General features: G+C 50.3%; 1 protein-coding gene across 2 annotated transcripts in view; it reads right to left on the bottom strand.

Annotated features, from left to right (window-relative positions):
* The window catches only part of NCS1 (neuronal calcium sensor 1), a 59,784-nt gene extending 52,364 nt beyond the window's left edge, over window positions 1-7,420 (bottom strand). The window contains exon 1 of one of the 2 annotated variants that reach the window (XM_049897009.1): window positions 7,159-7,420. In XM_049897009.1, coding sequence (XP_049752966.1) covers window positions 7,159-7,222 — 64 coding nt within the window. In that variant the 5' untranslated portion in view covers window positions 7,223-7,420. The remainder of the gene's footprint in view (window positions 1-7,158) is intronic. The other variant, XM_049897008.1, reaches the window with a different exon arrangement.
* Between the last annotated feature and the right edge of the window lie 4,846 nt (window positions 7,421-12,266).

Genomic DNA, 12,266 nt, shown 5'->3' with positions numbered 1-12,266 from the left:
CTCGTGTACCGCGGTGTACGTCCCCATGGAGCAATCTACATGTTGGAGAGAAAGGGAAACTGAGTCCCAGAAAGGACTAACTAGTGACTCCAAAGTCACCATCCAAGCTGGAATGGTTCTGGGACTAAAGCTGAGGCAGGCTGCTCTCTAGTTCTCCAACCCCATGTCCACGCAGGATCCTAAACCCCAGCATTCCAGAGCCGGCTTTCCCTCCCCAACTTGGTGAGCCAGGAGCCCAATGCAGAGCAATCCAGCCAGCAACCCACCAGGCCAAATGCAGAGGCTGTCCATACTCGCCATCGCACTCCCAATCGAGCTGAGGGCCTGTGACCACTCATTCCGTGACCACTCAGGGGAGTAGCCATGAACCACTATCCCCTGACAATGTTGGAGCAGCATCCTTCCTGGGAGAACATTTACTAAGCACTTACTATGTGTCAGTCCCTGTGCCACGACGCAGGCCAAACACCAACCTGTGGGAAATACTGTCCACCCTCATCTCACATTCCAGACACCCAGAGTTTCAGAGGTAAGGGACTTGTCAGGGTCACACAGCCAGAAAACAGCAGAGCTGGCCTCAGACCCCAGGCCTGGCAGACTCCACACTCTCAGTACTCTGCTATCCTGCCCTCAGCCAGGAATCACTCTGATTTCAAGTTAATTAGAAACTTTGCATGTTAATTTATGATGTTCTCTACCTTGGAAAACCTGATGGCGTAGTGGTTAAGTGCTGTGGCTGCTAACCAAAACGGCAGCAGTTCAAATCTACCAGGCACTCCTTGGAAACTATACGGGGCAGTTCTACTCTGTACTATAGGGTCGCTATGAGTCGGAATCGACTAGACGGGCAATGGTTTTGGGTTTGGGTTCCACCTTGGTAAATTGACCACACACAGGATGTACAAATTATTTCACTGGTAATGACAGTAACAAGAATGCATTTTAACATATACTAATTTTTTTTCTTATCAGAGAGCTAGAGATATTTAGGACAAGATGAACCACCTCCGAGGGAACTTCATTGAAAAAGGCAAGACAATCTCATCTTCACCCCAACACACCATGGCATCAACACACCATGGTGCCAACATGCTGTGGCACAGTAGTTGTCCTAGGTCCCTGACACATATTTTCTGTGTAACTTTAAGAGAGATACTTTACCCCTCTGGTACTTAATTTGCCCGTTTGTAAAATGAGGGCATTGGACTATATAACCTCAAAGTCTCCTTCAGCTCAAAGATTCTAGGATTCTATTTAATAGCAATCAAAGAAACGAAGATTGAAACAGTGAGCTACCTTTTTACTTCTCCATAAACTTGGCAATGATTAAGAAAAACAATAACACCCAGTGCTGGAAAGCATGCAGGGAAATGGGCACTCTCTCACCCACTTTTACTGAAAACGTAAATTGGAACATACTTTCTGGGGAGCAATTTAGCAATTTTTAATCAAAAGCCTTTAAAAAATATCTCCAGCCTTTAACTCTATAACACCATTTTTGGGAATTTGTCTTTCAGAAGAGGTATGTGTGCAAAGATTTTGCAAAGGTATTCATCACAGCACTGTTTGTACTGGCAAAAAAAAAAGCAGCCTAATTGTCCAATGACAGCAGGTTAAATAAAAATATATTGTATTCATATGATGCAGCCATTAAAAAATCATGTTATGAAGAGTAGTTAACAATGTAGGGCAAACATTTATAATCATTAGGTTTAAGAAAGTTAGAAAATAAAAAGTACAGAATCCCAAATTTATAAGTAATGATATCTACATACCAAGTTGTATTGATTCTTCCTCCTAAACATATCTGGAATCTGTCCTTTGCACCATCCCCACTGATACCACCAGCTCATCACTCTGATCATCCCTGGCCTCGATTACCAACCCCCTCTTCCAGTCTATTCTTTGGACTGTAGCCAAGAACAATCTTTCCAAACCCAAATCTGTCTCTGCCACCCTCCCTCCTATGATTTTGGAAAATGTCCAAATTCCTTCCCAAGGTCTTCAAAGCTCTTGGTGAGGGGAAGGATCTGGGCCTGGCCCACCTGGCCAGCAGTATCTCCCACTGCCTCAACCCTCCCCCAGAGGGGCTCAGACCTGGCCTTGGGAGTAGAGGAAGTTGGGTCCAGTCCTAAGGCTCCTACTGGGAGAACTTTCACCTGACACAGTGAGATGCAAGAATTTGAGAAGAAAGAACTGTCTGGGTGGAGGTGTGGGACAGGAGGTGCTGGGTCACATTTAACATGAAGCCCAAGGAAGCAGAAAGAGCTGGAACTGGTGCATGAGAAGAAGGCCTGGGCTCTGTGAGAGGTTAAATGGCTTGTCCAAGGTCACAGAGTCAAAGTGAGCACCCAGGCCATCCTTTCAGGACACTGAGCTCCTTCCTAATAAAAGAATTGACATTTCTTACCCAGACGCTGAATCTAGCTGCAGTTCCTCTTGCTGCTGCTTTGTTCGGCCTTCAGCGGAGACAGGGAGCAAGCCTCTTTCGTCTTATCCTCATGCACACTGGATGTGTAGGGACCACAGAAGTCACCTCCCTTCCTCTGGTTTATCCCTTGCCTAGCTGGGGGCCAACACCCTCATGTAGCCGCCACCCTGATTCCCACCTTTGTCCCAAGATGGATGCTAGATACAGCCACCCCCTAAGGTGATGTCTTGTCCCGTGTGGTCAAGGAGAGCTGGGTGGGAGGAGTGACAGTCAGAGAGTATTCCTTGTCATACAAGAAGGGACATCCATGGGCCCCAGAACCAGGCCAAAGCCAAGGAGATCTAAAAGCCCAGCTGGTAACACCCAGAATCCCTGAACCCCAGACCCCAACACCAAGCCAGGGGCCCATTCTCTGCTCTGCGTCACAGAGGCGTTAGCTGCCAGCTGCCCAGACCTTCCATCCATCCACTCCTTCCCTCCACAAGCCTGCTGCATCTTGGGCAGCATTCTGGGCATCAGAAAAGACAGCAGAAGAGATTCAAGGTTGGCAAGCAAGGTCAGGGCAGAGCCTGGACTCACCAAGAGCAACAAGGAGGAGGCGATCATTCCTGAGTGCTGGACAGAGGGTATCTGGGGAGTACCTGTAAGCATCATGGGTAGAGGATAAGGAGAGAGAGGGGCTGGCTAGCTTGGACCTGGCATGGCTCCCTGAAGCCTTTAAACAGATGCAATTCAGACCACAAATGATTAAGCCCTACAAGCTCTGTGTTTTGGACAACGTGGCTGGTTTCCACCTGAAGGTAGGAGGTATGTCTCTCTCGTTCACTGTTTTACCTCTGTGCCTGGCACAGAGTGAGGGCTCAATAAATGGCAGGTCAGGGAGGCCTAAGAATTAACAAGCGGATATCAGGGGAGACTGCTGCAAGTAAAAACAAGAACCAATCAAACCAATCAAAGATTTAACATTTCTATATCTACTGTGGAAACCCTGGTGGCATAGTGGTTAAGTGCTACAGCTGCTAACCAAAGGGTCAGCAGTTCGAATTCGCCAGGCGCTCCTTGGAAACTCTATGGGGCAATTCTACTCTGTCCTATAGGGTCGCTATGAGTCGGAATCAACTCAACGGCACTGGGTTTGGTTTTTTTTTGGTATACCTACTCTGGCCCTGGCACAAAGATCAGGACTAGGAGATTCCTCTCTGAGGAGGTGAAATTTGTCCACAAGAGATATTTAAGACCAGTTCAAGATGGTGCTAAATTGGGTGGTCAAAACAACCATATTAATAACAATCACTAACATTTACTGATTGCTTTCCACACGCTAGGCCCAATGCTATATGCAAATTATCATGTTGGCTTCTCACATCCCTTCCAACTCAGGTGCCATGATTACACCCACTTCGCAGATGAGGAAACTGAGGCTCTGTTAGATAAGGGGACCAGCCTCTTAAATGGTCTCCCCACAGCCTAGGCACAGGCATGCCACCAGCCTCAACAACAAGCTGGAAGAAAGTGTGCCAGATATCAAAGAAGCCAGGTTGCTGGGGACATTGACCATTACTCTGTAAGTTCTGGCTCAACAGGGCCACCTCCACCCCTCAATGACCTCCTGCTGCTCCTGGACATGAACTGTGTCAGGAAGGGTGACATTTAGGTTACAGGGCACTGACGATTTTTAAAAAATCTTTTCTGCAGAGGAGGAAAAAAATCTGCTCTGGAGTATTAAGCCTGAAAGATAGTTTTAGCCGGGCTGAATCCAGGTGTGGCTGGCAAGGGCCACATGGCTGCAACTTTTAGGCCTTCCCCTGCTTCCTCACACACACACAAACCACCAGAGAATCACTACCAAGGATGGTACCCAGCATCGATTCAGGCGTGAGCATCTGGGGCTCCCCTCCAGGTCCCCTCAGAGTTGTAGCCAGCTGTACACAAGGTAGACTGGGACACCAGGGAATGCTTACAGCAGGACCCTCCAACAATTGTGGTTATTCACCTGGGCTTCCCAGAACCATGAGCTGTACAACAGACACTGGGCAAGGATACAGATTCCTGGGCCCCGGCCCAGACCTAAAGAACCTCAACTCTGGGAGGGGGATCCAGGCATCTTCATATTTAACAAGTTTTCCAGGAGATTCTGACATTTGAGAGTCCTTCCTAAGTGGTTCTTCTTTTAATCCTGTACCCAGAATTCCCCGGAACAAAGAGCAGATAACTTTGTACTCCATCAGAAGGAAGCCCATCTGGGGGTCTTAGAATCAAGCTGGAAGCTTTCTCTTCTTTTCCTGTTGGAGGTCTTTTCATTCAACAAATATCTGTGGACCTACTAAGTGCTAGCTCAGGGAGAATACAGCTGTTAAGCAAACAGACAAGGCCCTGCCCTGAGGGATCCTACATCAACTAGGGAGACTGAGAGGAGACACGTGAACCCACACCTCCACCACCAGGCCAACCCTAATAAGGGCTTCTACAGAGGAAAAGTACCCAAACGAACTCTCTCCTCCTTCCAAACTGTTCCATGTCTCCGATGGCTTTTAAAAATAGCCCAGCACAGCACCACACAGCTCGATTCTAACAAAACCTTGTTGACTCAACTTCTTTTGAAGTTGACAGATCTGCCCTGGGAAAGGGGGATGGATAAAATGACTGCCCCTGCCCCTTTCTATCCAGAATCCACCATCATGGGCCTACAGCAGAAATCAGAAACTGACACACAGAAAAGCCCCTCCTTATTCTCAGCGTGAGCTCTGAGCAGAGCTTTGGAGCCAGAGAGGTCTGAGTCCAAGTCCTGATGCCACCTTGTGACTGGCCATGAAATCTTGAGCATGTCACTTTGCCTCTCTGAGCCTTAGTTGCCTCATCTGTAAATGAGGATGGTCACAGTATCCACCATGCGTAGGGCTATGGTGAGGATTAGATGTGATAACACAAGCAAAGAGCTCAGAGCTCAATAAGCAGGAAGTCTGGCTTCCCTGGGCTCATTCTCCATTCCAGGCTTTCCTTCTCCCCACAGCCTCTCAGGAGATGCCCCAGTATGCCAGGGGTTAATGGCACTGGGTTCCCCTGCTTCTTACCACAGTGGACATGCCTGGTACAGCCCATGGCCCACAGCTCTCAGCAAAGCCTACGGTGCCCTCTGTGGCCAGGAAGTCTCACCTTCAGCCTGCCTGCTGACAGCTGTGGGCCACACCTGATCTGAGCCTGAAGATAGATGTAGTATGTGTCACAAAATAGCAGCCAGACTGGAAAGGGCCACCCACCCACCTTGGAAAGAGAGTGAGAGCAGCCAAGGATGGAGTCTCTGGTCTTCGGAGCTTCACCCCTTCGTGGAGCAGCTACTGGGATGTGAGCTCCTAGCTGCAGAATTCCACTGGAGAAAGGCCAGTATAGTAGACAAGCCCACTCAGGAAAGCCCCTTTAGTTCCAAGCACATGGGGTGAGAGGCATGAAGATGAAGCATGGGCTTGGACAGACCTGCAGACGTGCCTGGAAGACCAATGGAGTTGTGGGGGGGGGGGGGCAGGGGGTGAGCAGAGGTTGTGCAATGCACCACTAGATGCTGCCTCCCATGCCTCCATCAATGCATGGATCTGGCAGTCAATCTGCTGCTTCTGGGGGGATGATGAGCGGACCGGCCCACAAAACTTCTGAGGTATAGGTTCTGAATTTCAAGCCCAGGGCACTTCCCCCTCCCAAGTCAAACACCAAGGCAGAAACCTTTCTAGACTAGGGAGCCATAATTCTCTCCAAGTCCCAGCCCCAGAGACAGTGTGGCTGGAACCCAGTGCCATTAACCCCTGGCATACTGGGGCATCTCCTGAGAGGCAGCAGGGAAAGGGAAAGCCTGGAATGGAGAAACTGGAGATGCAGAGGGACCGAAGAGTTGTGAACTTGGGCAAGCTGTGGAGAGAGGCACACTGGTTTGGGTCTAGAGACATCAGAAATTTAACAGACCCTCTTCTTCGGGTGACCCATGGTTAAATGCTCAGACCGATCAGATCACCTAAGCTGTATAAATCCATTTTGGTGTTTGACAGATAGAAAAAGGGGAGGTGAGCTCGGAGCCAGAGGAAAATTCAGTCTGTAAATCCTGCAGCCAACAGAGATCCAGGACCCTTCCCCGCCCAGGCAGCCGCCGCCCCAACCTCTGACAAATCTCGCCACCTCCCCGCCCCCCACACACGATTCGGAGCCAGGAAGGGGGCGACAGGACAACCTTGCAGCAGCAGCGGCATCGTGATGCATGAATCACCCCCCAGCGGGGCTCGTGCCAGTCGGCTCCGCGCGGCCAGAGCCACTGCAACCGGGCGCCCCCTCCCCGAGCCCCCGCCCCCCGCCCCCCGCCCTTGTACACCTCCCGCCTTTTTGGACAGCTCTGCAGAGAGGGGGCAGCGGGTGGGCTGGGGCTCTCCCGCCCGGTCTGGGGGTGGTCTTTCTCACGCTGACAGTCAGCACACGTCCCGGGCTGGGGGCGGAGGGCGAGGCTAGAACAATAGGGCCAGGCGTGGGGCTGGGGGCGCGGCCCGGAGACTCCAAGTGGCCCGGGTCAGAGGCAGTGGAGGAAATGACGCGGGAGGGTTGCGGCGTTGAGGGGAATGGAGAGGGGACCAGAGGAGGGTTTAGGGGTTTGGGATTGACAGTGTGATGGCGGAGGGGTGCAAGTGAGAAGAGGAGGTGCGGGGGGCGGGGTGTAGACGCTGGGCTGGGGTCCCCGGCGCGCAAACACTCACAGTAGGTTTTCCTGGTCAGCTCCTCCACAACTTCAGGCTTCAACTTGCTGTTGGATTTCCCCATCCTCAGCGGCCACGGCCCCCGCCCCCCAGGCTGGACCCCTTTGGGGCGCCCAGCGGGAGGGGCTCGGCCGGCGCGGGCCGGGTCCGGCCGCGGGCGGGGCGACGGACGGCCGGGCGGGCCGGGCTGGGCCGGGCCGGGGCCGCGCCTTTGTCTGCGCCGTGCCCGCGCGGCGCGACGCTGCTGGCGGCTCCTCGGGCGCCCTGGGCGCAGCGCGGCGTGGGGGCCGAGGCAGCCTCACCGCAGGCCCGTGCCCTCCGCCGCCGCCCTCGCCGGGCGCCGCGGCGCGGAGCTGCGCTGGGCTGGGCGCCGACCCCGCCGCTTAGTTGCCGCGGTCGTCCCTGGTTACTGGGCGCCGCGGCACATGCTCGCTGCTGCACTCCCTCTCGCCGCCGCCCCTGCGCTCCCCGCCTCCCGCCTCCCGCCTCCCGCCCGCACCGGCGCGCCAGGAGGTGGACCCGGAGCCGCCACTCAGCGCCCGGCACCTCCTCCTGCCCCGCACCCGCCCGGCCGGGTCCTCAGCGAGAATGGCGCTAGGGCCTGCAGAGGGACTTTCCCTGTCCTCTCGGCGCCCCGGGGAAGGGGGTCCCACCCGCCACCCCGCTCCTGGAACCGATCCTCGGTACTCCAGCGCCCTCCTCGGCGGAGCGGGGCGGGGGTGGGCCCGGGAGATCTGACGTGAATGAGGCCAGGTCCCTGCCTGGTAAAAGTCATTCATTCGACACGTTTTTGTTGGGAGGAGAACGGGACAGACTCGGCCCCAGCCCTCCCGAGGCCGGCGTGGGGCGGGGCACTGCTGTGCAGTTGTCGCATGTTGTGGTGGGGGGCCTCTACCCGCGGCCTGGGAGAAGGTGACCTCCAAGCCCGGCCTGAGAACAGGAATGTGGCTTGGAAAGTGTTCGGGGCCCTGAAAGCCTGGAGGAGTGAAGCGAGGCCTGAAAGCCAGAGGGAGAGTGCGTCTCCTTGGACAGGGCTCCAGGGAGGAGGGGGCCTGGTATAATCTGAGGCCCCCCCGGGAGAGGAGGGCCAACTGCGGCAGGTCTGTAAACACCACTCTCTCCACGAGACTGGGCCTCTGTCCCCCAGCGCCCATGAATGAATCTAAGCAGGGGGATGACAGGGTCAGATGTGCTTGGAAAGTTCTCCAGCTTCTGCGTGGAGGGGCCTCAGGGGCAGAAGTTCAGGCAAAGGCGGTGAGGGACCATAACTCTGCCTGGATGGACAAAAGCAAGTGAATGGGACTGCGGGGGGGCGGGGGGGGGGGTACCGCATGCCTTCTCTGGCCACCCATCTAAAATGACAATAGGTGGAGGCCTTTCTACCCCATTTCTCTCCATTTTTTTTCTCTTTAGGAACTATCACAAACTTAGCGTATGTTTTGTTTACTGTGTTTGGGCCTGGCTCCTCCACTAGAATGTAACCTCTACGGGGGGGAGCGATTCTTATTTGTAATTGCACCTCCAGCTGGAAGGCCACCTGACTGCAGAGCCAGTCAGCAAACCTCTGTGAATGAATAAGGACTGATGAAGGATGCTGAGGGTGCTGGGGCCAGAGATAGGGCAGAGGGATGAGGCCACCCTCTGCCTGGGCCAGCCAGGGATGAGGTGATGCGTGGGGTCTACCCCCACCCTTTGGCACAGTGTTCAGACCTCAGAGGAACTAGAGACATAGAGGAACCCTGGCCAGGACCCAGAGTACTTTTCAGCCCCAAACACCCCTTCCAACCTTCAAACATGCTTGGTTCCAGCTCTGCCCTGAGGCCTGTCTTGACCCCAGACCCCAGAAGGCCTTCCTTATGGGGATGCACTTGCTGACAGCTTCCTTGGCCTGGCCAAGCTCATTCTGTAGAGGAAGTGAGGTGGGCTGGGGCAGGGCCCACAGCTGAAGGAATTTAGACTGATGAGCAGGATGTCCCACCTATGAGGACTGACTCGGAATAGACATCAATGAGGGGCTCACAATGAGAGGCCCAGAGTTGGCCAGACCAGCCTGACCATGCTGCCTGGTAGGATGGGGGCCAGGGCCTGCTGGGATGACAGCGACAACAGTAGCAATTGAAGTCCAATAGAAATCCAGGTATTCATCCCGTGAGGGTTTTCTGGCTGCTGACCATGTGCCAGGGGGACATCTAGGTCAATTAGCACATAGTTTATAAAGAAAATGTTCTACATCCTCTTTGGTGAGTAGCGTCTAGGGTCTTAAAAGCTGCAAGTGGCCATCCAAGATACATCTCCTGGTCCTGTCTCATCTGGAGCAAAGGAAAATGAAGGAAACCAAAGACGCAAGGGAAACATTAGTCCAAAGGACTAACGGACCACATGAACCACAGTCTCCACCAGCCTGAACCCAGAAGAACTAGATGGTTTCTGGCTACCACCACCAAACGCTGTGACAGGAATCGTGATGGAGGGTCCCAGACAGAGTGGAAGAAAATTGTATAACAAAACTCGAATTCATAAAAAAAAGACCAGACTTACTGGTCTGACAGAGGCCAGAGGAACCCCCGAAACTATGGCCCCCAGACAACCTGCTAACTCAAAACTGAAGCCACTTCCAAAGTCCACCTTTCAGCCAAAGATTAGACAGGCCTGTAAAACAAACTAACACACATGAGGAAAGTGCTTCTTAGTTCAGTCAAGTATATGAGACCAAATGGCCAACACCTGCCCAAAAACAAAGATAAGAAGGCAGAAAGTGACAGGAAAACTGGACGAATGGACATGGTGAACTCGGGGTAGAAAGGGGGAGAATGCTGACACATTGCTGGGATTTCAACCAATGTCACAAACTAATTTGTGTATAAATTTTTGAATGAGAAACTAATTTGCACTGTAAACTTTCACCTAAAGCACAACAAAAAAAAAAATTTTAATGGTGCATTAAAAAAAAAATTCTCACAACTGGACCAATAAGCAATATCATGATAAATGAAAATACTGAAGTTGTCAAGGGTTTCATTTTACTTGGATCCACAGTCAACACCCATGGAAGCAGTGGTCAAGAAATCAGTTCTGTCCTTGAACAGGCAACCAGAGGCCTTCAATGAAAAAAAAAGAAAGAAATCAAATGATGTATTGCATTGGGCAGATCTGCTGCAAAAGACCTCATTAAAGTGTTAAAAAACAAAGATGTCACTTTGTGGACTACAGTGCACCTAACCCAAGCCATGGTATTTTCAATCACCTCATATGCATGTGAAAACTGGGCAATGAATAAGGAAAACAAAAGTACAATTGATGCCTTTGAATTATGGTATTGACAAACAATATTGAATATACCATGGACTGCCAGAAGAATGAACAAATCTGTCTTGGAAGAAGTACAGCCAGAATGCTCCTTAGAAGAGAAGATGGCGAGACTTTGTCCCATGTATTTTGGACATGTTATCAGGAGGGACCAGTCCCAGGAGAAGGACCTCATTCTTGGTAACGTAGTTGCTGTTGTTAGGTGCCATCAAGTTAATTCCGACTCATAGCAACCCTATGTACGATAGAACAAAACACTGCCCAGTCCTGCACCATCCTCACAATCCTGGTTATGCTTGAGCCCATTGTTGCAGCCACTGTGTCAGTGCATCTCATTGCAAATCTTCCTATTTTTTGCTGACCCTCTATTTTACCAAGCATGATGTCCTTCTTCAGGGACTGATCCCTCCCGATAACATGTTCAAAGTTTTTATTGTTTTATTGACTATGCAAAGGATTTGTCTGTTGGATCATAACAAATTATGGTAAATTATGCAACAATGGGCTCAAACATAGCAACGATTGTGAGGATGGCACGGGACCAGGCACTGTTTCATTTTGTTGTACACAGAATCACTATGGGTTGGAACTAACTTGATGGTACCTAACAACAACAACAATGCAAGATGTTAATAACAGGGAAAATGATGGGCAAGGGTGGGAATAATGTATGTGGAACTCTATGTTGTATCTACTCAATTATTCTGTAAATCTAAAACTACTAAAAAATAGCCTATTAATTATTTTTTAAATAAAACAGCTCTACCCAACAGAAAAGGCTAAAATTAAATAGTAAATATCAAACATTAGGGTGTATAACAAGTGCAACTCTCTGCCATAAACTCATGGCAGGAATGCAAATTGGTGCCACCACTTGGGAAAGCAGTTTAGAAATATATGCATCCTCTATGACCCAGTTAGTCTACTACCGATAGAAATTCATGCACGTGGTCACCAAAAGACATACATAAAACCTTCCATTGCAGCTGCATAAATAACAGCCCCAAACTGGAAACAATCCAAATGCCCATCAAGAGTAGAATGGATAAATCAACTGTGATATATTCACATAATACAAATACAAACATAATACAAAATATAAAGAACAAAACCAAGCGAAAACCAAGCTATGCTGTTAGAAGTTAGGATAGTGGTCACCCTTGGGGAAGGAAGTCAGGAGGGGTCGCGGGCCATGTTCTATTTTTTTTATCTGGGTGTTAGCTACATGGGTGTGTTCAGCTTATATAAATCTATCAAGCTGTACGCATATGAAAGGTTCCTGGGACACTGACTTTCTGTTAAGGGTGATGGAAAAATTTGGGAAATGTTAATGGTGATGGCTGAATAACACAATGAACATAATGTCACTGAACTGTACATGGCTACTAACCAAAAGGTTGGCAGTTCAAACCCACACGGTTGTGTGGAAGAAAAGTCTGGTGATCCGTTTTCCATAAAGATTACAGCCAAGAAAACATTATGGAGTTCAGTTCTACTCTGTAATACAGGGGGTCGCCATGAGTTGTAATCAACTTGAGAGCAATGGGTCTTTTTTTTTTTTTTAATACACATATGACATGTGCACTTTTTAATCTGTATATCATGCTTTTTTTTTTTTTATCATGCTTTAGTAAAAATAGTTAAAGTGTAGATTTCTTCAGTGGATGGCAGCTCCTATCAAATGGAAAAAAAAAAAAAAAAATGCAGGCTCCTGAAACCTGTAAGATCATCACAAAAGATGAACCCAACTTTGTGAGTGAAAAAATCTGTGCATATCATTATGTATTTTAATTGTTTTAAAA

This window comes from Elephas maximus, chromosome 9 (genome assembly GCF_024166365.1).
Source record: "Elephas maximus indicus isolate mEleMax1 chromosome 9, mEleMax1 primary haplotype, whole genome shotgun sequence".
Classification (NCBI taxonomy): domain Eukaryota; kingdom Metazoa; phylum Chordata; class Mammalia; order Proboscidea; family Elephantidae; genus Elephas; species Elephas maximus.
The sequence above is the reverse complement of the archived record's forward strand: the minus strand, read 5'-3'. Positions and strand labels throughout refer to the sequence as shown.